The sequence below is a fragment of the Mus caroli genome, unplaced genomic scaffold (assembly GCF_978045245.1).
Source record: "Mus caroli unplaced genomic scaffold, Mus_caroli_1 scaffold_11, whole genome shotgun sequence".
Taxonomy (NCBI): Eukaryota; Metazoa; Chordata; class Mammalia; order Rodentia; family Muridae; genus Mus; species Mus caroli.
The window spans coordinates 35,055,175-35,081,194 of NW_028227266.1; the positions used below are offsets into that span (position 1 = coordinate 35,055,175).

General features: G+C 38.8%; 1 protein-coding gene across 2 annotated transcripts; it reads left to right on the plus strand.

Annotated features, from left to right (window-relative positions):
- Positions 1-15,229: 15,229 nt before the first annotated feature.
- On the plus strand, positions 15,230-21,541 carry LOC110301631 (olfactory receptor 8B8-like). Of its 2 annotated transcripts, XM_085828246.1 has the most exons (2): positions 15,230-15,243; positions 20,605-21,541. In XM_085828246.1, the coding sequence occupies exons 1-2, from the start codon at positions 15,230-15,232 to the stop codon at positions 21,539-21,541; spliced, it is 951 nt and encodes a 316-aa protein (XP_085684372.1). The 2 variants fall into 2 exon arrangements, with proteins under 2 accessions (XP_085684372.1, XP_021027838.1); XM_021172179.2 differs by lacking the exon at positions 15,230-15,243 and having other exon boundaries at positions 20,600-21,541.
- The last annotated feature ends 4,479 nt before the right edge of the window (positions 21,542-26,020 follow it).

Sequence of the window (26,020 nt, forward strand, 5' to 3'; positions counted from 1 at the left end):
CATGATCTGTCCATTGGTGAAAGTGGTGTATTGAAGTTTCCCACTATTATTGTATGAGGTGCAATGTGTGCTTTGAGATTTACTAAAGTTTCTTTAATGAATGTGGCTGCCTTTGTATTTGGAGTATAGATATTCAGGATTGATAGTTCCTCTTGGAGGATTTTACCTTTGATGAGTATGAAGTGTCCCTCCCTGTCTTTTTTAATGACTTTGGGTTGGAAGTCAATCTTATCAGATATTAGAATGGCTACTCCAGCTTGTTTCTTCATGCCATTTGCTTGGAAAATTGTTTTCCAGCCTTTCATTCTGAGGTAGTGTCTATCTTTTTCTCTGAGATGAGTTTCCTGTAAGCAGCAAAATGTTGGGTCTTGTTTGTGTAGCCAGTTTGTTAGTCTATGTCTTTTTATTGGGGAGTTGAGTCCATTGATATTAAGAGATATTAAGGAAAAGAAATTGTTGTTTCCTGTTATTTTTGTTGTTAAAGTTGGCATTCTGTTCTTGTGGCTGTCTTCTTTTAGGTTTGTTGAGGGATTACCTTCTTGTTGTTTCTAGGGCGTGGTTCCTGTCCTTGTATTGGTTTTTTTCTGTTATTATCCTTTGAAGGGCTGGATTCGTGGAGAGATAATGTGTGAATTTGGTTTTGTCGTGGAATACTTTGTTTTCTCCATCTATGTTAATTGAGAGTTTGGCTGGGTATAGTAGCCTGGGCTGGCATTTGTGTTCTTTTAGTGTCTGTATAACATGTGTCCAGGATCTTCTGGCTTTCATAGTCTCTGGTGAAAAATCTGGTGTAATTCTGATAGGCTTGCCTGTATATGTTACTTGGCCTTTTTCTCTTACTGCTTTTAGTATTCTATCTTTATTTAGAGCATTTGTTGTTCTGATTATTATGCGTTGGGAGGTATTTCTTTTCTGGTCCAGTCTATTTGGAGTTCTGTAGGCTTCTTGTATGTTCATGGGCATCTCTTTCTTTAGATTTGGGAAGTTTTCGTCTATAATTTTGTTGAAGATGTTTGCTGGTCCTTTGAGTTGAAAATCTTAATTCTCATCCACTCCTATTATCCGTAGGTTTGGTCTTCTCATTGTGTCCTGTATTTCTTGGATGTTTTGAGTTAGGATCTTTTTGCGTTTTACATTTTCCTTGATTGTTGTGCCGATGTTCTCTATGGAATCTTCTGCACCTGAGATTCTCTCTTCCATCTCTTGTATTCTGTTGCTGATGCTCGTATCTATGGTTCCAGATTTCTTTCCTAGGGTTTCTATCTCCAGTGTTGCCTCATTTTGGGTTTTCTTTATTGTGTCTACCTCCCTTTTTAGGTCTAGTATGGTTTTGTTCATTTCCATCATCTGTTTGGATGTGTTTTCCTGTTTTTCATTAAGGACTTCTACCTGTTTGATTATGTTATCCTCTTTTTCTTTAAGGATTTGTAACTCTTTAGCAGTGTTCTCCTGCAATTCTTTAAGGGATTTTTGTGCTTCCTCTTTACTGTCTTCTACCTGTTTACCAGTGTTCCTTTGTATTTCTTTAAGTGTGTTATTAAAGTCCTTTTTGAAGTCCTCTACCATCATCAGGAGATATGCTTTTAGATCCGTGTCTAGCTTTTCCGGTGTGTTGGGGTGCCCTGGACTGGGCGAAGTGGGAGTGCTGGGTTCTGATGATGTTGAGTGGTCTTGGTTTCTGTTAGTAAGATTATTATGTTTACCTTTCGCCATCTGGTAATCTCTGGGGTTAGTTGTTGTCATTGTCACTGTTTAAAGATTGGAGCAGAAGCTGTGTTCCACTCACCAGCAGTCTCAAACTCCTGTGGCAAGGGTCGTAGGTAGCTGGCGGGTGTCAGCCGACCCTGTGCTCTAGCTACCCAGGTGCTGATCCGGCTGGATGAGGCCTGTGGCCTTACTCAGGCCGGTTTCTGCTTCCCTAACTAATGCAGTCTCAGGTCCCGCGCACAATTGGATTGGAGCAGAAGCTGTGTTCCACTCACCAGAAGTCTTAAGATCCTGTGGCGGGTGTTGTGGGTAGCTGGCGAGTGTCAGCAGACTCTGCGCCCTAGCTACCCCGGTGCTTTTCTGACCGGAAGAGCGTAATATCCATTATATATAAAGAACTCAAGAAGGTGTACTCCAGGACATCAAATAACCCCATTAAAAAATGGGGCTCAGAGCTAAACAAAGAATTCTCACCTGATGAATACCGAATGACTGAGAAGCACCTGAAAAAATGTTCAACATTCTTAATCATCAGAGAAATGCAAATCAAAACAACCCTGAGATTCCATCTCATACCAGTCAGAATGGCTGAGATCAAAAATTCAGGTGACAGCAGATGCTGGCAAGGATGTGGAGAAAGAGGAACACTCCTCCATTGTTGGTGGAATTGCAAGCTTGTACAACCACTCTGGAAATCAGTCTGGTGGTTCCTCAGAAAATTGGACATAGTACTACTGGAGGATCCAGCAATACCTCTCCTGGGCATATATCCAGAAGATGTCCCAACCGGTAAGAAGGACACATGCTCCACTATGTTCATAGCAGCCTTATTTATAATAGCCAGAAATTGGAAAGAACCCAGATGCCCCTCAACAGAGGAATGGATACAAAAAATGTGGTACATTTACACAATGGAGTACTACTCAGCTATTAAAAAGAATGAATTTATGAAATTCGTAGGCAAATGGTTGGACCTGGAGGGCATCATCCTGAGTGAGGTAACACAATCACAAAAGAATTCAAATGATATGTACTCACTAATAAGTGGATATTAGCCCAGAAACTTAGTATACCCAAGATATAAGAGACAATTTGTAAAACACATGACACTGAAGAAGAACGAAGACCAATGTGTGGACACTTTGCCCCTTCTTAGAAAAGGAAACAATCACCCATGCAAGGAGTTACAGAGACAAAGTTTGGAGCTGAGACAAAAGGATGGAACATCTAGAGACTTACATATCCAGGGATCCATCTCATAATTAGCCTCCAAATGATGACACCATTGCATACACTAGCAATATTTTGCTGAAAGGACCCTGATATAGCTTTCTCTTGTGAGACTAGGTCGGGGCCTAGCAAACACAGAAGTGGATGCTCACAGTCAGCTATTGGATGGATTACAGGGCCCCCAATGGAGGAGCTAGAGAAAGTATCCAAGGAGCTATAGAGATCCGCAACCCTGTAGGTGCAACAACATTATGAACTAATCAGTACCCCGGAGCTCTTGACTCTAGCTGCATATGTATCAAAAGATGGTCTAGTAGGCCATCACTGGAAAGAGAGGCCCATTGGACATGCAAACTTTATATGCCCCAGTACAGGGGAACACCAGGGCCAAAAAGTGGGAATGGGTGGGTAGGGAAGTGGGGGGGAGGTTATGGGGGACTTTTGGGATAGCATTGGAAATGTAATACGTAAATATGTAAATACACATTGGAAAATACGTAATAAAAAATTAAAAAAAAACTGACATGGAAAAAATAAATGAATTTTAAAATTTATCTGAGTGAAAGAAGCATCACATGAAATTGGATGATGCTTTTGTATAATATTTAAGACAGGTAAAATAATATATGATGGTTACAATTAGGCAGTAGTCATGTAGGGTGAGGGTAACTTATGTTAGCCAACTTATTTTGGAAATGAAAATATAACTTAACTGAGTGGTGATTGTGTCAATATGAAGTTTTTCAATAGTAGTGAATTGTACATATAATTTGGTTTAATTTTCTTTGGTTTTACTTATACATCGATAAGGTAGACTTCAATGTTCATATACAACTACCAATGATCACGGTACAAAAAAAAAACATACAAATAAATTCTTGAGCCCTAATGAAAATCTAGGAGTTAGTCAGATTTCTTGGTAGGCAGATAGTTAGGGAGTAGATCCATGACTAGCTAATAAATGTGGCAATTGTTCCAGACAGCTTGCCTCTTCTTTACTTTCCAGAGCTGAGACAACAATCCTGGCACTTTAAAACAAATGTTTGGCTAAATCCCCCCAGACCCAATTCCTCAGTCTCATCCTGAGCACTGAAACAGGTCACCAGCTGCCACCTTCTTTCCTTCCTGCATGAATCTCCTGTGGATCCCATGGAGCATTCCCTCCTGATGTTCCTTCCCCCATTTACCCCTGTATCCCCTCATTTATGCCTGTAACAGCAGGCATTGCCTGTGAAAAAGCAAAGCTAAACAGGTTAGGAAAACAGGCAGCACTCACCATAACACTGAAAATCCAGACAGGAAACAGAAACCAAGAAAAAAAAAAACATCTACCCAATAAAGACAAATCCAAAAACCATAACCTAGACCTATAATCACTCCCAAATCCAGATGTCTAGGAGCCAGCATAAGGACACAAGTCAATAACATCCCAGATAATGTGTTGCCACTATAGTTCGGCTACTGTATCACAGCATACCCTGAACATTCCAATGTAGGGAAAACACAAAGAAAGGCCTTAAAATTAGCTATTTGAAGATGATAGAGGTCTTTAAGGAGATAGTGAATAAATCCCTTCAAGAAAACCAAGAAAACACAAAGAGTTGAAGAAAACATATAAAACTGTTCAAGACCTGAAAATGGAAATAGAAGCAATAAAGGAAATGCAAACTGAGGGATTTCTGGATATGGAAAATTTGGGAATTTATGCAGGAACTACAAAGACAAACTTCTCCAACAGAATACAAGAGATGGAAGAGAGAATCTCAGGTATTGAATATATGATATTAAAAATGGATACATTGGTCAAAGAAAATGTTAACTCTACAAAATTCCTGACATAAAACATCCAAATATAATTGGAATACTATAAAAATACCAATCCTAAGAATAATAGGAGTAGAGGAAGGAGAAGAATTCTAGATCAAAGTTCCATAAAATATTTTCAACAAAACTATAGAAGAAAAGTTTCCTAACCTATAGAAGGACATGCCTTTAATGGTACAGGAAGCTTACAGAACACTAAATAGATTGGACCTAAAAAGAAAGTTCCCTTGGCACATAATAATCAAAACACTAAACTTATAAAACAAAGAATATTGAAATCTGCAAAAGAAAAAGACCAAATAACACAAAAAGATAGACCTATTAGAATTATATCAGACTTCTCAGTGCAAACTCTAAAAGCCAGAAGAGCCTGGACTGATGTGATATAGACTCTACAAGATCACAAAGGCCAGGACTGACTACTATACCCAACAGTACTTTCACTCACCATAGATAGAAGAAATGTGATATTTCTTGATAAAGTCAAATTTAAACATTTTCTATCTACAAATGTAGCCATACAGAAAGGACTAGAAGAAAACCACCAACCTTAGGTTATCAACAACCACAAAAAACAGAGGAAAAAATAATAATCTTACAACAAAACAGGAACAAGACAAGGTTGTCCATGCCCTTCATGTTTATTCAATATGGTAGTTAGACCAGTAAGAAAACTGAAGGAGATCAAGTGTATACAAATTGGGAAGAAAGAAGTCAAAGTATCACTATTTGCAGATGTTATGATAGTATATATAAATGGTCCTAAGTATTCCACCATGGATCTCCTACAGCTGATAAACACTTTCATACAAGATTAACTTTAAAAAAAATTAGTAACTCTCCTGTATATAAATGACAAGTGGTCTGAGCAAGAAATCAAAGGAGACGACATCTTTCACAATATCTTCGAATAATATAAATTATCCTCGGGTTGCTTTCATCAAGCAAGTGAAAGACATAAAAGGTAAAAATCTAAAGTCTTTGAAGAAAGAAATTGAAGAAGATATCAGAATATGGAAAGATCACTGAAGCTCATGGATTTGCTGGATTAATGTAGTGAAAATGACCATCCAACCAAAAGCAATCTGTAGGCTCAATGCATTCCCTGTCAAAATTTTAACACTATTCTTTATACCTGAAAAACAATACTCAAGTTAATATGGAAAAACAAACAAACAAACACCTCAGGATAGATAAAACAATCCTGAATAATAAAAGAACTTCTGGAGGTATCTCTGTACTTGGTTTCAAGTTGTACTTCAGTGCTATATAGTAAGAACCACATGGTATTGGCATAAAAATAGACATGTTAATTAATGAAATCAAATCAAAGACCTAGACATAAATCCACACACCTATGGACACATGATTTTTGGTAAAGAAGCCATAAATACACTCTGAAAGAAAATAGCATTTTCAACAAATGATGCTGGTCAAACTGAATGTTTGCATGTAGAAGAATGCAAACAGACACATACCTTTTCACTCTACACAAAACTCAATTACAAGTGTATTTATCAAATTTAAATGCCATGTACAACCAGTATCTAAGTAGCCATCCCTTGAGTTAAACTACATTTATCCATTCATGTAATCAACAGCTCTGTGTATGTGTATTCATGTGTGCATATCCACATTCATAAAAGAAACTTTAGTAAAGCTCAAAGCATACATTGTACTACACAAAATAATTGTGGGAAGTTTCAACACCCCACTCTCATTAATGGACAGATGATGGAAACACAAACTAAACAGAGACACAGTAAAACTAACAGAAGTTCTGAAACAAATGGATTTAGCAGATATCTATAGAACATTTTATCCTAAAACAAAAGGATATACCTTCATCTCAGCACTTCATAGTACCTTCTCCAAAATTGACCATATAATCGGTCTAAAAATAGGCCTCAAAAGATAAAAAAATATTGAAATAATCCCATCCATCCTATAATATTATCATGGACTCAGGCTGATCTTCAATAACAACATAAATAATAGAAAGCCTACATACATGTGAAAGCTGAACCACACTTTACTCAATGATTCCTTGGTCAAGGATAAAATAAAGAAAGAAATTAAAGACTTTTTAGAGTTTAATGAAAATGAACTTATGGGACACAATGAGACAAAAATTCATAGCTCCGAGTGCCTCCAAAAAGAAACTGGAGAGAGTATACACTAGCAGCTTGGCAGCACATCTGAAAGCTCTAGAACTAAAGGAAGCAAATTCATCCAAGATGAGTAGACAGCAGCAAATAATCAAACTGAGGACTGGAATCAACCAAGTGGAAACAAAAAGAACTATACAAAGAATCAACCAAAGTAGGAGCTGGTTCTTTGAGAAAATCTACAAAGTAGATAATTCCTTAGCCAGACAAACTAGAGGGCAAAGAGCCAGTATCCTAATAAACAAAAATAATTCCTTAGCCAGACAAACTAGAGGGCAAAGAGCCAGTATCCTAATAAACAAAACCCAAAATGAAAAGGGAGTCATACCAACAGAAACTGAGAAAATCCCAAAATTCATCAGATCCTACTACAAAAGCCTTTACTCAACAAAACTGTAAAATCTGGATGAAATGAACAATTTTCTAGACAGATAGCAGGTACCAAAGTTAAATCAGGATCAGATAAATGATCTAAACAGTCCCGTATCCCCTAAAGAAATAGAAACAGTCATTAATAGTCTCCCAACAAAAATAAGCCCAGGACCAGAAGGGTTTAGTGCAGAGTTCTATCAGACCTTCAAAGAAGACGTAATACCAATATTCCTCAAACTATTCCACAAAATAGAAACAGAAGGTGCTCTGCCCAATTGATTCTATGAAGCCACAATTACTCTGATACCTAAACCACACAAAGACCCAACAAAGAAAGAGAACTTCAGACCAATTTTCCCTTATGAATATCAATGCAAAAAAATACTCAATAAAATTCTCAAAAACTGAATCCAAGAACACATTAAAACGATAATCTGTCATCATCAAGTAGGCTTCATCTGAGGGATTCAGGAATGGTTCAATATATGGAGATCCATGAACGTAATCCACTATATAAAGAAACTCAAAGACAAAACCCACATGATCATCTATCTTATTAGATTCTGAGAAAGCATTTGACAAAATCCAACACCCCTTAATGACAAAAGTCTTGGAAAGATCAGTAATTCAAGGCCCATACCTAAACATAGTAAAAGCAATATATAGCAAACCAGTAGCTAACATCAAACTAAATGGAGAGAGGCTGGAAGCAATCCCACTAAAATCAGGGACTAGACAAGGCTGCCCACTTTCTCCCTACCTATTCTATATAGTACTTGAATTCCTAGCCAAAGCAATTAGACAACAAAAGGACATCAACAGGATATAAAATGGAAAGGAAGAAGTTAAAATATTACTATTTGCAGATGATATGATAGTATACTAATGTGAACCCCATAATTCCACCAGATAATTCCTAAACCTGATAAACAGCTTCAGTGCAGTAGCTGGATAAAAATTACCTCAAACAGATCAGTAGCCTTTCCATACCCAAAGGATAAACAGGCTGAGAAAGAAATTAGGGAAACAACACCCTTCAGAATAGTCACAAATAATATAAAATACCTTGGTGTGAGTCTAACTAAGGAAGTGAAAGATCTGCATGATAAGAACTTCAAGTCTCTGAAGAAAGAAATTAAAGAAGATCTCAGAAGATGGAAAGATCTCCCATACTCATGAATTGGTAGGATCGATACAGTAAAAATGGCCATCTTGCTGAAAGGAATTTACAGATTTAGTGCATTTCCCCATCAAAATTACAATTCAATTCCTCACAGAATTAGAAATAACAATATGCAAATTCATCTGGAATAACAAAAAAACCTATAGGATAAGGAAAAGTATTCTCAACAATAAAAGAACTTCTGGAGTAATCACCATTCCTGACCTCATTCTGCACTACAGGACAATTGTGATAAAAACTGCTTGGTATTGGTATAATGACTGGCAGAAAGATCAATGGAATAGAATTGAAGACCCAGAAATGAACCCACACAAGTATGGTCACTTGACCTTTGACAAAGGATCAAACCATCCAGTGGAAAAAAGACAGCATTTTCAACAGATGGTGCTGGCTCAATTGGCTGTAGGATACAGAAGAAAGAGAATTGACCCATTCTTATCTCCTTGTACAAAGCTCAAGTCCAGGTGGATCAAGGACCTCCACATAAAACCAGATGCCCTGAAACTAATAGAAAAGAAAGTGGGGAAGAGTCTTGAGCACATGGGCATAGGGAAAATTTCCTGAACGAATAGCTTATGCTCTAAGATCAAGGATTGACAAATGGTACCTCATAAAATTGCAAAGCTTCTATAAGGTATAGGACACTGTCAATAGAACAAAATGGCAACCAATAAATTGGGAAAAGGTCTTTATCAATGCTATATCTAATAGAGGGCTAATATCCAATACATAAAAAGAACTCAAGAAGTTAGATTCCAGAGAACCAAATAACTAAAATTGAGGTACAGAGCTATACAAAGAATTCTCAAGTGAGGAATTCTGAATGGCTGAGAAGCACCTAAATTAATGTTCAAATCCTTAGTCATCAAGGAAATTCAAATCAAAGAACTCTGAGATTCCATCGCACACCAGTCAGAATGGCTAAGATCAAAAATTCAGGTGACTGCAGATGCTGTCGAGGATGTGTCCTCCATTGCTGGTGAAATTGCAAGCTGGTAAATCCATTCTGCAGATCAGTTTGGTGGTTCCTCAGAAAATTGGACATAATTCTACTTGCAGACTCAGCAATAAAACTCCTGGACTTATACCCAGGATATGCTCCAACATGTAATAAGGACACACACAACTATGTTAATAGCAGCCTTATTTATAATAGCCAGAGGCTGGAAAGAACCCAGATGTCCCTCAACAGAGGAATGGATACAGAAAATGTGGTACTCTTACATAGTGGAGTACTTCTCAGCTATTAAAAACAATGAATTTATGAAATTCTTCGGTAAATGGATGCATCTGGAGGATATCATCCTGAGTGAGGTAACACAGTCACAAAAGAACACACATGATATTCACTCACTGATAAGTGGATATTAACCCAGAAGCCTAGAATACCTAAGATACAACTCACGAATCACATGAAACTCCAGAAGAAGGAAGACCAAAGTGTGGATACTTCGATCCTATTTAGAAGGGGGAACAAAATACCCATAGAAGGAGTTACAGAGACAAAGTGTGGGGCAGAGACTGAGGGTATGACCATCCAGAGACTGTCCCATCTGGGATCCATACCATATATAATCACCAAACACATACACTACTGTGTGGATGCCAACAAGTACTTGCTGACAGGAGCCTGATATGGGTGTCTCCTGAGAGATTCTACCAGTGCCTGACAAATTTAGAAGGGGATGCTCACAGTCATCTATTGGACTGAGCACAGGGTCCCCAATGGAGGAGCCAGAGAAAGGACCCAAGGAGCTGAAGGGGTTTGCATCTCATAGGAGGAACAGCAATATGAACCAACCAGTACCCCCAGAGCTCCCAGGGACTAAGCCACCAAACATTGAGTACACATGATGGGATTCATGGCTCCAGCTGCATATGTAGCATTGGATGTCCTAGTTGGTCATCAATGGGAGGAGAGGCCCTTAATCCTGTGAAGGCTCTATGCCCCAGTGTAGGGAAATGCCAGGGCCAGGAAGCAGGATTGAGTGGGTTGATGAACAGGGGGAGGGGGGAGAGAATAAGGGAGTTTTCAGATAGGAAACCAGAAAAGGGGATAACATTTGAAATGTAAATAAAGAAAATATCTAACAAATAAAATAAAAAAATAAATAAAGAAATTGTATCATGAAATTTGTAGGCAAATGGATGGAAGTAGAAAAAAAATCATCTTGAGTGAGGTAACCCAGTCCTGGAAAGACATATATGGTATGCATTCACTTACAAGTGTATATTAGCCATTAAGTAAATGATAACCAAGCTACAGTCTGCAGACCCAGAGAGATTAGGCAAAGAGGAGGGGGCTAAATAACAAGAAGGGCTCAAGGTTGGGATGTATTTATATCCCTGAGAAGGGGAAATGGATTTTATTGTTGTACTGGGGTGAATGGAAGTGTGATCAGGTTGTGGGGGTGGGGCAGGTGGAGATGGGATGGAGGGAGAAATAGATGGAATTGGGGAAAACTGGGGGAGGATGTAGAAACCTAGTGCATGGAAACTTCCTGGAATTTGTGAAGGTTATCCTAATGAGGAATCTTTGCAATGGGGGATATGATGTCTTAACTGGCCATCTCTTTTAGGCAAAGCTTCCATTGGTGCAACTGGGTTACATTTAATTGATATGCTGGCTAAGGGGTCCTGTGGAAATCCTCAAACAACCCAGGTTGATGCTAAAACAAAAGATTGCTCTCCACAAACTTGCATTGGGGCCCCATTGTCAAGGACCAAATCCACAGAATTCAGTGAACATGGTCAAGTTACCTATATAGAGTCTTCACACCCATGTTTTAGTCTCTTTATACAGGAAGGTTCTCTGTAGTCTACCAAAAAAAAAAATGTGGACACTCACCCAGCCATAAAACCTCTGACCTGCAATCTATCCTGCTTGTGAAGTATTTTAAGGTGATGGTGGCATTGAACTTGTGGGAATAGCTGAACGTCTGATTTTACTTAAGGCTCATTCCATGAGAAGGAACACATTCCTGACAATGCTTGGGTAATGAAGAATGAAAGACTCGATAGTTCAAAGACCTAGTATAAAGCCAAACATCACCAGGACTAATTGTGTAAGATATGAATCTATTTTCAATAAAAAGGAAATCAAAACAAAACTACAACAATCCCCAAATATCATGTAGTCTTGGACTCCCACCAGCAGGACACTGGCTGATGAGATGGTTCAATAAGTTCAGGACAGAGTAGGACATGTCACTTAACATTTCCCATTCAATCAACCATTTTATATTTCTACAAATTGAATAAACCCAAATTAGGGGAAGAAAGCTCTTAAGAGACATTAAGGACTGCAGGTCTCTAGAAGAGAGTTCCCTTTTTTTTCTTTTCTTTTTTTCCTGTGTGACTGTGATGCATATATGTTTCCTCAGCCCAATAATCACCTTCCTTTAATTGCTGATTCTGTCTGTGCTGTTTAAGATTTCTTCTCTGCTATCTGTGGAACTGAAGACTTTTTCCCAGCCTTTTAATTTTTTAATTGGAAGAGAAAATGAACCTGATCAAGATCACTGACATAACTTGTGTATTGGTTGATGCTGATTACCAACTTGACAGGATAGGTATTTTCCTGGTAAACAAGCTTTATGACAAACTTGTAAGTAGATTAGGTGAGCCTATAATCATAAGTGTGAGAGATTATAATGGTCAGGTAAATTGTAGTGGTATGCTCCACCCACTGTGGGTAGCTCCATTCCATGTCTGGGGTCCTGGACTGAATAAAAGAGAGAGAAGGCTGCACACAAGCAATCATCTCTCTCTGCTTTTCAGCTGTGGATGCAATATGTCCAGCTGCCTTAAGCTTCTGCCTTAAAGGAATCTTTACTCTTAAGTTGTTTTTGTCATGGTGATTTATCACAGTTTCAGGAAAAGTAACTGAGATGACTACATAAATGAAGAACTATAAATTAAAATATCAGGATGGCAACTTTAGCACCAAATTGTCTCAATTGGTAAAGAAATTATTAGAAAACACAAGGGAAAGGGTCTGATTATATTGTTGGCAAGAATGTAACTGGAAAAATATTCAATGAGAACAAATTCAGTATTCTTGCAGAGTTTTTGATAAACGATATCAATGTTTTATTTCTGGGTCTTCAACTGTATTCCATTGGTCAATGTTTATGTCTCTGTACCAATACCATGCAGTTTTTAATCACTATTGCTCTGTAGTAAAACTTGAGGTCAGGGATGGTGATTCCCCCAGCCTATCTTTCATAGCTAAGAATTGTTTTCACTATTCTGGGTTTTGTCTTTCCAGATAAATTTGAGAATTGCTTTTTCCATGTCTTTGAAGAATTGCATTGGGATTTTGATGGGGATTGCATTGAATCTGTAGACTGCCTTTGATAGGATGGCCATTTTTGCTGTATTAATTCTGCAAATCCATGATCATGGAAGATCTCTCCATTTTCTGGGATCTTCTTCGATTCCTTTCTTGAGAGACATGAAGTAATTGTCATACAGGCCTTTCACTTGTTTGGTTAGAGTTACCCCAAGATATTTTATATTATTTGTGGCTATTGTGAAGGGAGTTGTTTCCCTAATTTCTTTCGCAGCCTGTTCATCAGTTGTATAAAAGAAGGCTACTGATTTATTTGAGTTAATTTTATATCTAGCCACTTTGCTGAAGTTATTTATCAGCTGAAACTGTTCTCTGGTAGAATTTTTGGGGTCTCTTAAGTATACTATCATATCATCTGCAAATAGTGATTTCTGTGTTTCTCCTTTGCCAATTTGTATCCCCTTGATCTCTTTTTGTTGTCCTATTGTTCTAGCTAGCACTTTGAGTACTATATTGAATAGATATGGAAAGAGTTGGCATCCTTGTCTTGTCCCCGATTTCAGTGGGATTGCTTCAAGTATGTCTACATTTAATTTGATATTGGCTGTTGGTTTACAGTAAATTGCTTTTATTATGTTTTGGGATGGGCCTTGAATTCCTGATCTCTCCAATACTTTTAATATGAAGAGTTGTTATATTTTGTCAAATGCTTTTACTGCATCGAAGGAGATGATCATGCAATTTTTTCTTTGAGTTTGTTTTATAGTGTATTACATTAATGGATTTTCATATATCCAAGTGGATCAAGGACCTCACCATAAAACCAGATACACTGAATCTAATAGAAGAGAAAGTGGGAAAGAGCCTTGAACTTATTGGCACAGGGGAAAATTTCCTAAACAGAAATCCTATGGCTCATGCTCTAAGATCAAGAATTGATAAATGGGACCTCATGAAACTGGAAAGCTACTGTAAGTCAAAGGGCATAGTTAATAAGACAAATCAGCAAAATACAGATTGGGGAAAAAAATCTTCACTAACTCCACATCTGATAGAGGGCTAATATCCAAGATATATAAAGAACTCAATAAGCTAACCACCAAAATCCCAAACAACCCAATTAAAAAATGGGGTATAGAACTAAACCAAAAATTCACAACAGAGGAATCTTGTATGGCTGAGAAGCACCTAAAGAAATGTTCAAAGTCCTGATCAGAGAAATGCAAATCAAAATGACCCTGAGATTCAACCTTATACTAATCAGAATGACTAAGATCAAAACCTCAGGTGTCAACATATGTTGGCAAGGATTTGGAGAAGACTCCTCCATTACTGGTGGAATTGAAAACTGGTACAACCACTCTGGAAATCAATCTGTAGGTTCCTCCGAAAATTGGAAATAGGTCTACCTGAAGACCCTGCACTACTTCTCTTGGGAATATACCCAAAAGCTGCCCCACCATGCCACAGCAATATGTGTTTCATTATTTTCATAGCAGCCTTATTTGTGATAGCAAGAAGCTGGAAACAACCTAGATGTTCCATGACTGAAGAATGGATACAGAAAATGTGGTTTATTTACACAATTGAATACTACTCAGCTATTAAAAATGAGGACATCATGAGTTTTGCAGGCAAATGGATGGAGCTAGAAAATATCAATCACCCTGAGTGAGGTAACTCAGACCTAAAAGGACATGCATGGTATGTACTCACTAATAAGCGGATATTAGCAAAAAAATAATAATAAAAATAAATTTTAAAAAGGAAAGTATAGAATACCCAAGATACAGTCCACAGAACTCAAAAAGGTCAATAAGTTGAAGGATCCAAGTGAGGACTCCTCAGTCCCACTTGGTAGGAGGGAAGAAGAAAGCAATAACAAGTGGAGAGGGAGGGAGGGGCCTGGGAGGGAAAGTGGATGGGTGTTGACAGAAAGGAACCTGACTTGGTATTGGGTGAAGGAAAAGGACTGAAACCCTGAGGGCTAGCAGAAAGAATGGAAACAGGCAACCTTGGAAAGTAGGAGGTTGGGGAGACCCTCCAGTATTCACCAGAGACCTGGGAGGTGAGACACTCTCAAGTCTCAAAGGGAGGGTCTTTAGATGAAATGCCCAACAGTAGGGAGAGGGAACTTATAGAGCCCATCTCCAGTAGGAAGACAGGGCATCAAGTGAGGGAGGGGGTTGCCATTCCACAGTCAAAACTCTGACCCATATTTATTCCTGTCTGAAAGAACTGCAGGAATGGAAATGGAGAGGTGCCTGAGGAAAAGAAGATGTGGAGAGCCGTGCCGCGAGCAATCGCCATTATAAGATGGCGCTGGCCTCCGCTGTGCCTAACTAGTAAACAAGCCTTGTAGGCAGGTGAGAGAGTGAACTCACGCCTAGTCACTGCCCATATCGGGGTGTAGTAATGGGGTGATGGGCGAGCAACGAATCAGGAGCTGACATGCCACATCAGGTGCTGAAAAGCCATGGCTGAGGGCTATATAAGCAACGCCATTTTCCAGGGTCGGGGTCTTCACTCCCGAAGAAGCAATAAAGCTTTTTGCTGCAGAAGATTCCAGTTGTCCGAGTGTGTTCTTGCTGGCTAGAACGATAGCTCGGGATAAGAAGATACAGAGTGAGGCCCAAAGTGGGATCCAGCAGGAGGTCCCAAGGCCTGACACTATCACTGAGGCTATAGAGCGCTCCTAAAAAGGGATCTATCATGAGTGCACTCTGGAAGACCCAACAAGCAGCATAAAGATTTAGATGCAGATATTTGCACCCAACCAATGGACAGAAGCTGCTACCACTGTGGCTTAATTAGGGAAAGGCTGGAAGAAAATGAGGAGGAGGGCAACCCTGTAGGAGGACCACAAGTCTCAATTAATCTGGAACCCCGAGATCTCTCAAACACTGGACTACCAACCAGGCATCATACACCAACTGATATGAGGCTCCCAACACATATATAGCAGAGGATTGCTGGGTCTGGGTTCAGTCAGAGAAGATGCACCTAATCCTCAAGACACTGGAGGCCTCAGGGTGTTTAGAGGTTTGGTTGGGTAGGGTGTGTGTGTGTGTGTGTGTGTGTGTTTGTGTGTGTGTGACATCCTCTTGGAGACAGGAGCATAGGGAAGAGGTATGGGATGTGGGACAGTCAGAGTGTGGACAGGAAGGGGGGGATAAAAATCTGGATGGTAAACAAACAAACAAACAAACAAACAAACAAATAAAGATTAAAAAGGAGAAAATCAATGTTAATTGCTAGCGGCTTATCCTTAGAGGAATAAAATGCTAGGTAGAGAAGAGCAATACTATGTGAGTTCCCTCACATGAACTCTGATTATGTTGATCTCACAGAAGACAGCAGTAGAATATTGCCAATAGAAGTTGGGAAGTGTGGAGGAAGGGGATAGAAAGAATTTGCCAGTGGATACAGGTAATAGAAAAAAGGATGAGCAAGCTCTGGCATTCTATTGCACAGTAAACTTTAAATAATAATAATAATAATAATAATAATAATAATAATGATGATGATGTAGCATATATTTGTAAATAACTAGGAGAGAGGACTCTGAATATTTTCATCACACAGAGATAACAAATGTTAGAGGTGATAGATAAATGCTCATTATCCTGATTTAATAATTTTGTAATGTACATATGCATTTACTGGAAGATTTTTTGAAAATTTTTAATATACTGTTTTCTCATATATTACATGTTGACTGTAGTTTCCCCTTTCCCACTTCCTCTTTCATTCAGATTTATCTCATCTTCCCCTTCCATCAGAAAAAAACAGGCTTTCTAGGGATATTAAACAAATGTGGCATAATAAGCCACAGTAAGACCAGACACATATTCTCACATCAAGGTTGGACGAGGCCACCCAGTATGAGGAAAAGGGTGTCAAATGCAGGCAAAAGAGTCAGAGATAGTCCTGCTTCCACTGTTAGTAATCTCACAAGAACACTGAGCTATACAACCATAATAGAGGCCCTAGGTCAGACTCAGCCAGGCTCCTTGATTTCTGTGGGTCCTCGAGTACTGGTCAGTTGATTTGGGGGTGGGGGTGAGTTCTTGTGGTGTCCTTGATCATTTTGACTTCTCCAGTCTTTCCTCCCCTTCCTCTGCAGGACTCTGCAGAGGAGCTCTGCCCATATTTGGCTATGGAACTCTGCATCTGCTTCCATCAGTTGCTAGATGAAGTCTCTCTGGTTTTGCTGATTAAAACTATGCTAGGCTCCAGTCTCAGCACATGCTTCAGGAGTGATATACTGTGGGTCAGGGGTTTTACTGGCTGGGTTGGTGTCCGAATCACTCCACTTGAGGCCTTGCCTGTTTACAGAGAGTAGCAGCACAGGTTCCATGTCCCCCATAACTAGGAGTCTTTGTTAGTGTTACCTTCATAGATTCCATTAGGTTGCTACCTTACTTTCAAAATGTCCCCCAATTCCAGACGTCTCTCCCAGTACTCTTTCCCTTCATCACTGTTTACATCCCCACCCTCACCAAGTCAACCTTTAAAGTCTGTTGTTCTTCCCCTTCCCAGGAAGTTCCTTTCATCTCCCCCCCCCACACACACCCCTTAAGCTCTTCTTGTTAGCCTCTTTGGGTCTGTGGATTGCAGCATGGTTATCCTTTACTTTGCAGCCCATATACATGAGTACACACCATGTTTGTCTTTCTAGGTATGATTTACCTCACTCAGGATGAGTTTTTCTAGTTCCATTCATTTGCCTGAAAATTTTGTAATATCATTTTTTTGATCATCTGAGTAGTACTCTATCGTGTAAACATACCACATTAAAAACTTTATTCATTGGTTGAGGGGCATCTAAGTTGTTTCCAGTTCCTGTCTATTATGAATAAAGCTGCTATGAACATAGTTGAGCAAATGTTCTTGAGGCATTTTCTTGAGATTCTCTTGTTTCAGATGACTTTTGTCTGTGTAAGTTGACATAAAACTATTCCAACACACTGTCTTAGTCACTGTTATGTTCCTGTGAAGAGACATCATAACCAAGGTAACTCTTAAAAATTAAAGCAATTAATTGAGGGCTTGTCCCAGTTTCAGAGACTTAGTCCAGTATCATCATATCAGGGAAAATGGTGGCACACATGTTGTTGGAACAGTAGTTGAGAGTTACATCCTGATCTGCAGGCTCCAGGACAATTGGACCTGGCATAGGCTTTTGGAATCTCAGAGTCTACCTCCAGTGACAAACTTCCTTAAAAAAAAAAAAAAAAAAAACCTAACCTACTCTGAGGCCATACCTCTTAATTCTTCTCAAATAGAGCTAGGCTCTAATGATTAAATATTCAAATATATGAACTTATGGGGGCTATTCTTATTTTGATGACTATATTTGTGTAGCTGTAGTTGGATGGATTTATATCTGAGCTCTCTACTTAAGTTTCACTGATCTTTTTTGTCTGTTTTTGTGCCCGTGCCATGGTTTTATTAATTTAATTTTTCATTATGATAGCTTCGTAATGTAATTTGAAATCATGGATGGTGGTAACTCCAGCAGCATACCTTTTGTTCAGGAATTCTTTTTAGTTTGGGTTTCCATATAATTTTTGAGATTACCTTATCTATATCTTTAAAGAAGGGCCCTAAAACCTTCTTGAATCTGCAGATTTCTTTCAGTAGGACATTTTCATTTTTTGCAAGATTAATTCTTATGCTCATGAGCATGAAAGGTCTTTTAATCTTCTGGTGTCTTCGTCAATTACTTTAGTGTCTTCAAATTTTTATCATAGAGTGTATTAGTCAAGATTCTCTAGAGAAAATGAATAATAGAACAAAAATATCTATATCTACACAAACACACACACACACACACACACACAGAGAGAGAGAGAGAGAGAGAGAGAGAGAGAGAGAGAGAGAGAGAGAGAGAGAGAGAGAGAGAGAATATTTATTACTTTGGCTTACAGACTGTTTGCCAGCTAGTCCAAAAGTGACTGTCTATTGAAAGTAAGTCCAAGAATCCAGTATTTGAGTAGTTGTTCAGTCTACGAGGCTGGATGTCTCAGCTGGTTTTCAGTATACATTGGGATCCTGAAGAAATAGCCTCTAATGGGTATGGAGGAATGAATTTGCCAGAGACAGTAATGGCAAACAAGCAAGAAGCCAGTGTTTTCATTCTTTCATGTTCTTTATATAGACTGTCACCAGAAGGTATGGTCCAGATTTACAATGGATTATCTCACCTCAAAAGATCCAGACTTAGGGTGGGCGTTGCCACTTCAAATGATCAACCGAGAAAAAGCCTCCACAACTATACCCAGCAGCAGCTTGGGTTTTAGTTAATTCCAGATGGATTCAAGTTAACAAGCAAGACCAGCTCTCACACGGAGGTCTTTCCACAACTCTCTTGATTAGAGGATTCTTAAGTGTGTGTGTGTGACTATTGTGTATGGCATAGAATTGGTATAGCTGATTTCTATTAGTTCTGTCTTTGGTTTCACTGATACTTAGTGTGATTTTACTCAGCCTGACATTAAATCAACTCAATGAATCCCTAACCCTCTATAAAAAGTTTCAGCTTTGAAATTTTCATTAGATATTTTGATGTTTCTTATACTCTGTTATAATATATCATTTGTTTGATCATTTTCCAATGTAAATTTAAAATGTAATTCAAGTGGCTATTTTAAAATCCTTTTAATTCCAGACCACACTGCTCTGCATTTACAGATTATAATTTTACTGTTAGATCTTGGCCCACTTATTATTTTATTGTATTTCTAGTAATTTTCCACTTTCTGACTTTGGAGATTTGGATCAGTTACAGGGCCCAGGATCATCCCTGCTCACATAATTATTATTAGAGGGTATTGTTTCTAAAACCAAACAAAGAATTCTACAGAAGAATCAAACATTTTTCTTCCTTAGGGAGTGAAACTCTTAGGAAATAGTCCTAAGAGATCCTCTGTCTTCATAACCAGGCCCTTGAGAACTTCAAACAAGAATGACAGTCTTATTCTGTTATTCAAAGGCAGGAATAACAGGGGACACTGGATAACAACAACTGTTAGTCAATATTGTCAGAACAGGGAGGATTATAAGATAAAACAGCCTGAGCTTTGATCCAAGAAAGGAGAAGATCTAAGCTCCAAGCTATTGTCTTCTATTGACCAGGTCTTTTTCTTCCTCAGAACACATCAGAGGAAAGATAGTAGGCAGAACATCCCTGCTGCAAGTCAAGGAAGGTATGTGCCTCTCTGACCCTGAGCAGCCATGAAACAAGGGTTAGTAATGCAGGCTCTGTTTGGGTCTGCTAGATGTCCCCTTCTGCCTGAAGTCCGGAGGGTCTGTGACTTTGGTAACTCCATATCTCCTTTGTAAAGTGTGGATTGCTCTATGGTCTATGCTCTATGCTTAGTCCTTTCCCCAGTAATCCCTAACTAAGTGTTAGCTTAGAACATTATTATTTCTAAGCCTATGTGTAGTTGAGCTAAGAGATTGTAGGAAACACAACTTCAAATTGTTACTCTATAGTGCTGACCTAGAGTTATGATATATTCTGTTTGTTAAGATTCATTGCTGAGAAGAGGTACAGGTATCAGAAACTAGTGTAGAGTAGGGTATGGTAAAAGGATCTAAGAGATATTCACCCCTTTATTCTGGAGGATAAGTGTAGCCCTTACCATGTTCTGGAAGTTAGTTCACCTCTACTCACTGTACATAGTTTATAACTTCCTACCATAGTACAAACCTCCTTTGGATTCCATTTTCACAGGGAGACCATAGATTTCTGAGGATGGTGATGACTCTTCTTTTTCTTCACTGGTTTTCTTCTCTGTCACACAGGCCGTGTTCCTGAGAAGAATGACTGCCAAGAATTCCTCTGTGACAGAGTTCATCCTTGCAGGCCTGACAGACCAGCCAGGACTCCGCATGCCCCTATTCTTCCTGTTTCTAGGTTTCTATATGGTGACTGTGGTGGGGAACCTGGGCTTGATCTCTCTCATTGGGCTGAACTCTCACCTGCACACCCCTATGTACTTCTTTCTCTTCAATCTTTCCTTAATAGATTTCTGCTATTCCTCTACTATCTCCCCCAAAATGCTGATGAGTTTTATCTCAAAGAAGAACATCATCTCACATCCAGGGTGCATGACACAGTTGTTTTTCTTCTGTTTTTTTGTTATCTCTGAGTCTTTTATTCTGTCAGCCATGGCATATGACCGTTATGTTGCCATCTGTAACCCCCTGATGTACATGGTCACCATGTCTCCCCAGGTTTGTTTACTCCTTTTGTTTGGTGTATATTTAATGGGTTTTGTTGGAGCCATGGCCCACACCATATCCATGGCAAGGCTGACCTTCTGTGCTGACAACCTTGTCAACCACTATATGTGTGATATTCTTCCCCTTCTGGAGCACTCCTGTACTAGCACCTATGTGAATGAACTGGTAGTCTTTATTTTTGTGAGTTTTGATATCGGTGTGCCCATTGTTACCATCTTCATTTCTTATGCCCTCATCCTCTCTAGCATTCTTCGAATGCATTCCACAGAGGGCATGTCCAAAGCCTTCAGCACCTGCAGCTCCCACATGATTGTGGTTTGTCTTTTCTTTGGTTCTGGAGCTTTCATGTATCTCCAGCCACCTTCTGTTTTGTCCCTTGACCAAGGAAAGGTGTCTTCCTTGTTCTATACAATTGTAGTACCTATGTTGAATCCTCTGATCTATAGCTTGAGAAATAAGGATGTCAAAGTTGCTGTAAGGAAAACCTTGGACAGGAGAATATTTTCTTGAGGAGCTGTGTTATGAGCTCTAGTGGTATGATTGGTCAATGAGCAATGTTCATAAGAAGGTGCAGTGTTGCCATGAGGGGCTCAAGGTCTGGTTATTTTTGTCTTTTTGCATAAAAAGTTCATGGCCCTAGAAAATTAACCTAAAATTTTCATGGATACCAGCCAATTCCTCTACCAGTGAACAGCATTCAGCCCAGAAAGAAGAGTTTCAAATGTTTACTTTTGAACAAGAGTTTAATACAGCTCTTTTCTTCCTGACCTTTGCTTTGCCTAAACTTTTCCCAGATTTCTTAATTTTATGTATAGTTTATAATTCTGCAGACCACTTATTCTTGAAAAGGCCTCCAAAGCAATTAATTTGTCTAAATTATCAACTATTGGGAACTCAGAAATATATTGTTACCTAGTAAGTAAAAACTGATTTCACAAATACATTCAAATCTAGGTGGTTGGATTTCAGTTTGCCTTGTGTTTTTTTATGCTGTGCTTTTTTCTTTTGCTAATTTCCCTATTACAACTTTGACAACACATTAAAATCTGATTTTATTTACAACAATTAGCCATAACTTGTCAAAAATATTTTTCATAATAATCATGATCATGATTATCATCATCATTATTATCAAGAGGCAATACAAACAACTTTTTAAAGTTGGTCTAGACCAAGTGAAAAGGAAAAAATAAGCCTGTGTTATGTGGTTATCATTAAGATTGCAACCATCTGTGGAACTCAACAACATGAATCTTTGCAATAGGACTTCCAAAGGCTTAGCATTTATCAAGACAGTGAATGTGAAGGTATATATTATTTTAAGACAGATGAATGTCATTTAGACTTTTGGGGGATGTGAGTTTAGGTAGTTAAGCCTTGATGGAGCAATCTGTGATTCAGGATAACCAAGTAAGGTTCTAGGTAGCTTAAGGGAGCAATGACTAATTGAGGACATGCATTTATTTATCAAAGCAACATCAAAAAATTCTTTATAGAAGAGACAATTTATTTGCATTGAATTTTATGGATGAGATAAACTTATTTTAGTGATTTAACACTTTTATTTTTAACTTTTCGTTTTGTGTTTTTGATGTCACGGTGAGAAGACTTTTTTCTCTTGGGATTCTTAAGTGTTAGTTGGCTAGAAATATGAATTTTTAAAAATATCAATGAAAAATAGTCTTTTGGTTCTCTTCATCTATTAAACAGAAACAATTTCTTCTTTCTCCAGCTTTCTTGAACTATTTTCTCATTTTGGGTGACAGGGAAAAGAAACTTGGGGAAAATGTAATTTAAACATCAGAAATCAAGTAAAATAGAGTCCTGGATAGGTCTGGTTGGTCTAATCTCTTTCCTATGATTACTTCACTCAGCACAAAGAAATAGGAGTCTTACAAATGAATGGCTCTGGTGGGCTTGTTGCCCTCCTATTTGCTCAGTGAGATTAAGGTTTTTTTTTTTGATATAATATACAATTTTATAGCTGTTGTGTTTTTACTCCAGGATTACCCAGATTGCAGTGACAAACGATTTGCTATAGGAGTTAACCAAAGCAGACTAATTAGCATAGATGTTGGGGAAACATCTGTTGAGACAGAAGAATGGCTTTGAGGCTACCCTGAGCTAGAACAGAGGAGTAGGGGAGTCTGGAAGTCACTTATTCATCTGTTTATGTCTCTATGTTCTTGTTTTTTCACTGGAGCCTGGCACAATTATGGAGCAGCAGTTGGCTGTTTGACCCAGGTTACCCAAACCTTCAGACTCAGCTTTCCTGCCTGTTTCTCTTATCCTCATCTTTAATTAGAAAATGAAGTACTTCATCCAATAGTATAACACCTTGGAAGCTGACACCTGAATATATGACAACACAGTGCACTGAAGTGATATGCAGTGTGGAAGTGGGTCTTGAGGAAGAGGCTCCTATCCCCCATTTTCATCCATCTTCAAGTGTCAGGAGAGAGAAGTGAAGCTTATCTCCTGGCTGTGGTCACAGGAAGAGGTGGTGGGACACCAATGAACTATCGCTGGGAAATGTGGTAGGTAAGCAGCTCCACAGCCAGGAAAGGCAGAAACCTTAATTTGCACATGGTTCAAATTCTCTTGGTAGTGAGTCACTCAACAAACAATGTGTAATCAGGTTAAGGATATGAGTGTGAATGACATTATTAATATTATAAATGATAAGGGAAATGGAGATAATTCACCTTGCCTTTAGACATCCAATGCAATTTGGTAAGTTAAAGATGCTGACAATGCCAAGTACTGATTAGGGCATGAGGTGCTCATTTATGGCTGTAACATGTAAAAGCTTGCATAGGTACATTTTTTTGCATCTTTATTATCTTAGCTTTCAATTGGAAGCAATCCAAAGTTTTCCTAAGTGGTGAACAAAGCCCAGAACTTTATCCTGAGGGAAAGGAACATCACATTTAAGTGGCTATACATTTTATAACTTTAAATATAGGCAAAAAAACCTAGTAAGTCTGTAGTTGCTTAGAACTGAAGTTTGGGGTGTGGTTTAGCAACTTCCTCTTCTATGAAAACTTTCCACTTTGGAGGGAAGCTCCTTAAGACACATGGTGTTCTAAGGGAGTTAAGACTCTCCATCCTGTAGGGGAGCTCTTTAAGTTCCACAAGTTAAAAACTGAGTTATTGCAGGAAGTCCCTAAAGTTGACCTGCTTTCCTAGAACTCTCTCTCCTCACATGTCTATAAGCAGTGAGCATCTTGGAGAGACACTATCAGACAAGCTAAGCTGCCTAGAAGAGACTGAGATAGACCAGGCCACCAGAAAGAAACAGAGACCAGCTGAGCTGCTTGGAAGAGACTCACACCAACTGTGCTGCATGGAAGAGAGTTTCTTTCACATTTCATCTGTTAAGATGGCTGAGAATTGTGCTGTGAACTCCAAATTCCCACCTTTCATGAGGTGTCACCTATACTGCAGTAGGGTCTTTGTGATGCAACAATATATGAGCCATTTCTGGTTCTGTCATTCCTTATCCATGCTCCTGGAAGTAACTCCAATACACTCATCGGCTCACCAAGTTGGATTTAGTAGTATCCTTACTTGTTCTGCCATTGGTGCCTTATCAGGAACAAGTAAACATTTGTTTATGTGTCTCATGAAATAATGTCACACAATGGAGGGAGGGGCTACTCATTATAGTACCGAATATTTTAGAAAAATGAAATAGCACATATTGATTGCATGGATACATAATTTATTAAAATTGCTGTGCTGGTTACAGAAATTGGTTCCATTTACTTGAATTCCAATAACACCTCAATAAGGCATATTTACATGTATCCATGTACAACTATGAGTGAAGTGGAAACTTCTGGTTTGCTTGACAAGTCAGTTATGTCAAATGATGATTGTCTGGGGCATACAGGTGAAAGAATGTTTTGCTGGAACAGACACAGGATGTTTTCCTGAGGCAGTCACAGGTGAAAGGATTTTTGGATATACCAAACACGTGAAAGGATGTTTGATGAAGGAGTATAAATATGATCTCACAGACAGTGGGAGATGAGCATGGGACATTGGTTTAGTTTGCTCCACCTCATTATTCTTCACTAATGACACACATGCATTGGTTCAACTTACATAGCATTGTTGAGCTCCACTTGTGGTATCAGAGTTGAGAGAAACTTACCAAAGAACTGCTTATGAAATTCCTGTGGCAGCTCATTTAGGCCAGTTGGCTAGCTTTGCAGTTTCTTCAGGATTGAACTACAGCTACTGCTTCGTGTCTGATATCTGCCTGCTGAGAGGACTGAATTGAAGCTGCTGGTCTGTGTGTGTTGTCTGCCTGCCTAGAGGAGAACTGGTCTGCAGCTGCTGAGTCATATTTGGTTTATGATAGGGACTGAACTGCTGCCAAAGAGGATTGCGCTCACCCACAAAGAGCTATTGCCAAACAGGTATACTTCCTCCATACCCTAATAACTTTTCTCTTTCACGACCTCTCTGGTGGGTGGTGGGCAAGAGGAGAGGTTGAATGCTTATTAAAAGTAGACTGCAAAAATTATGACGACATATGAGTAACAGAGGATATGAAATACAAAAATAAATTCCTGAAACTCAATATAACTGGACCAAAGATGAAACTTGAGTTGTATCTCTGGCCCTGGAGGAGATACAACATCTTGAATAACCCAGAAGACCATTAATAGATAACTACCTAGAGCTAGTACCAGGAGCCAAAGTAGTATTTATTATCTAGTAGGCTGTTTTCTGATAATGAATAAAGCCTTTTATTCATCTGTGCTAGCATGCATGTAGTGTCCTCCACTGGAGCATGGGCAACCTGCCAGTGGCTAGATCACCAAAGAAAAATAACTCTACTTCCACTGACAGCCATTAACTGACAGTAGTTTCTCAATGAGGGATGGGATCTGTGACTCTCCATTGTTGTGGTAGTATATTAATCTGCTCTATACTTCCTGGTTGGTATGTACATGCTTGTTGTTACTGCCCCAATGT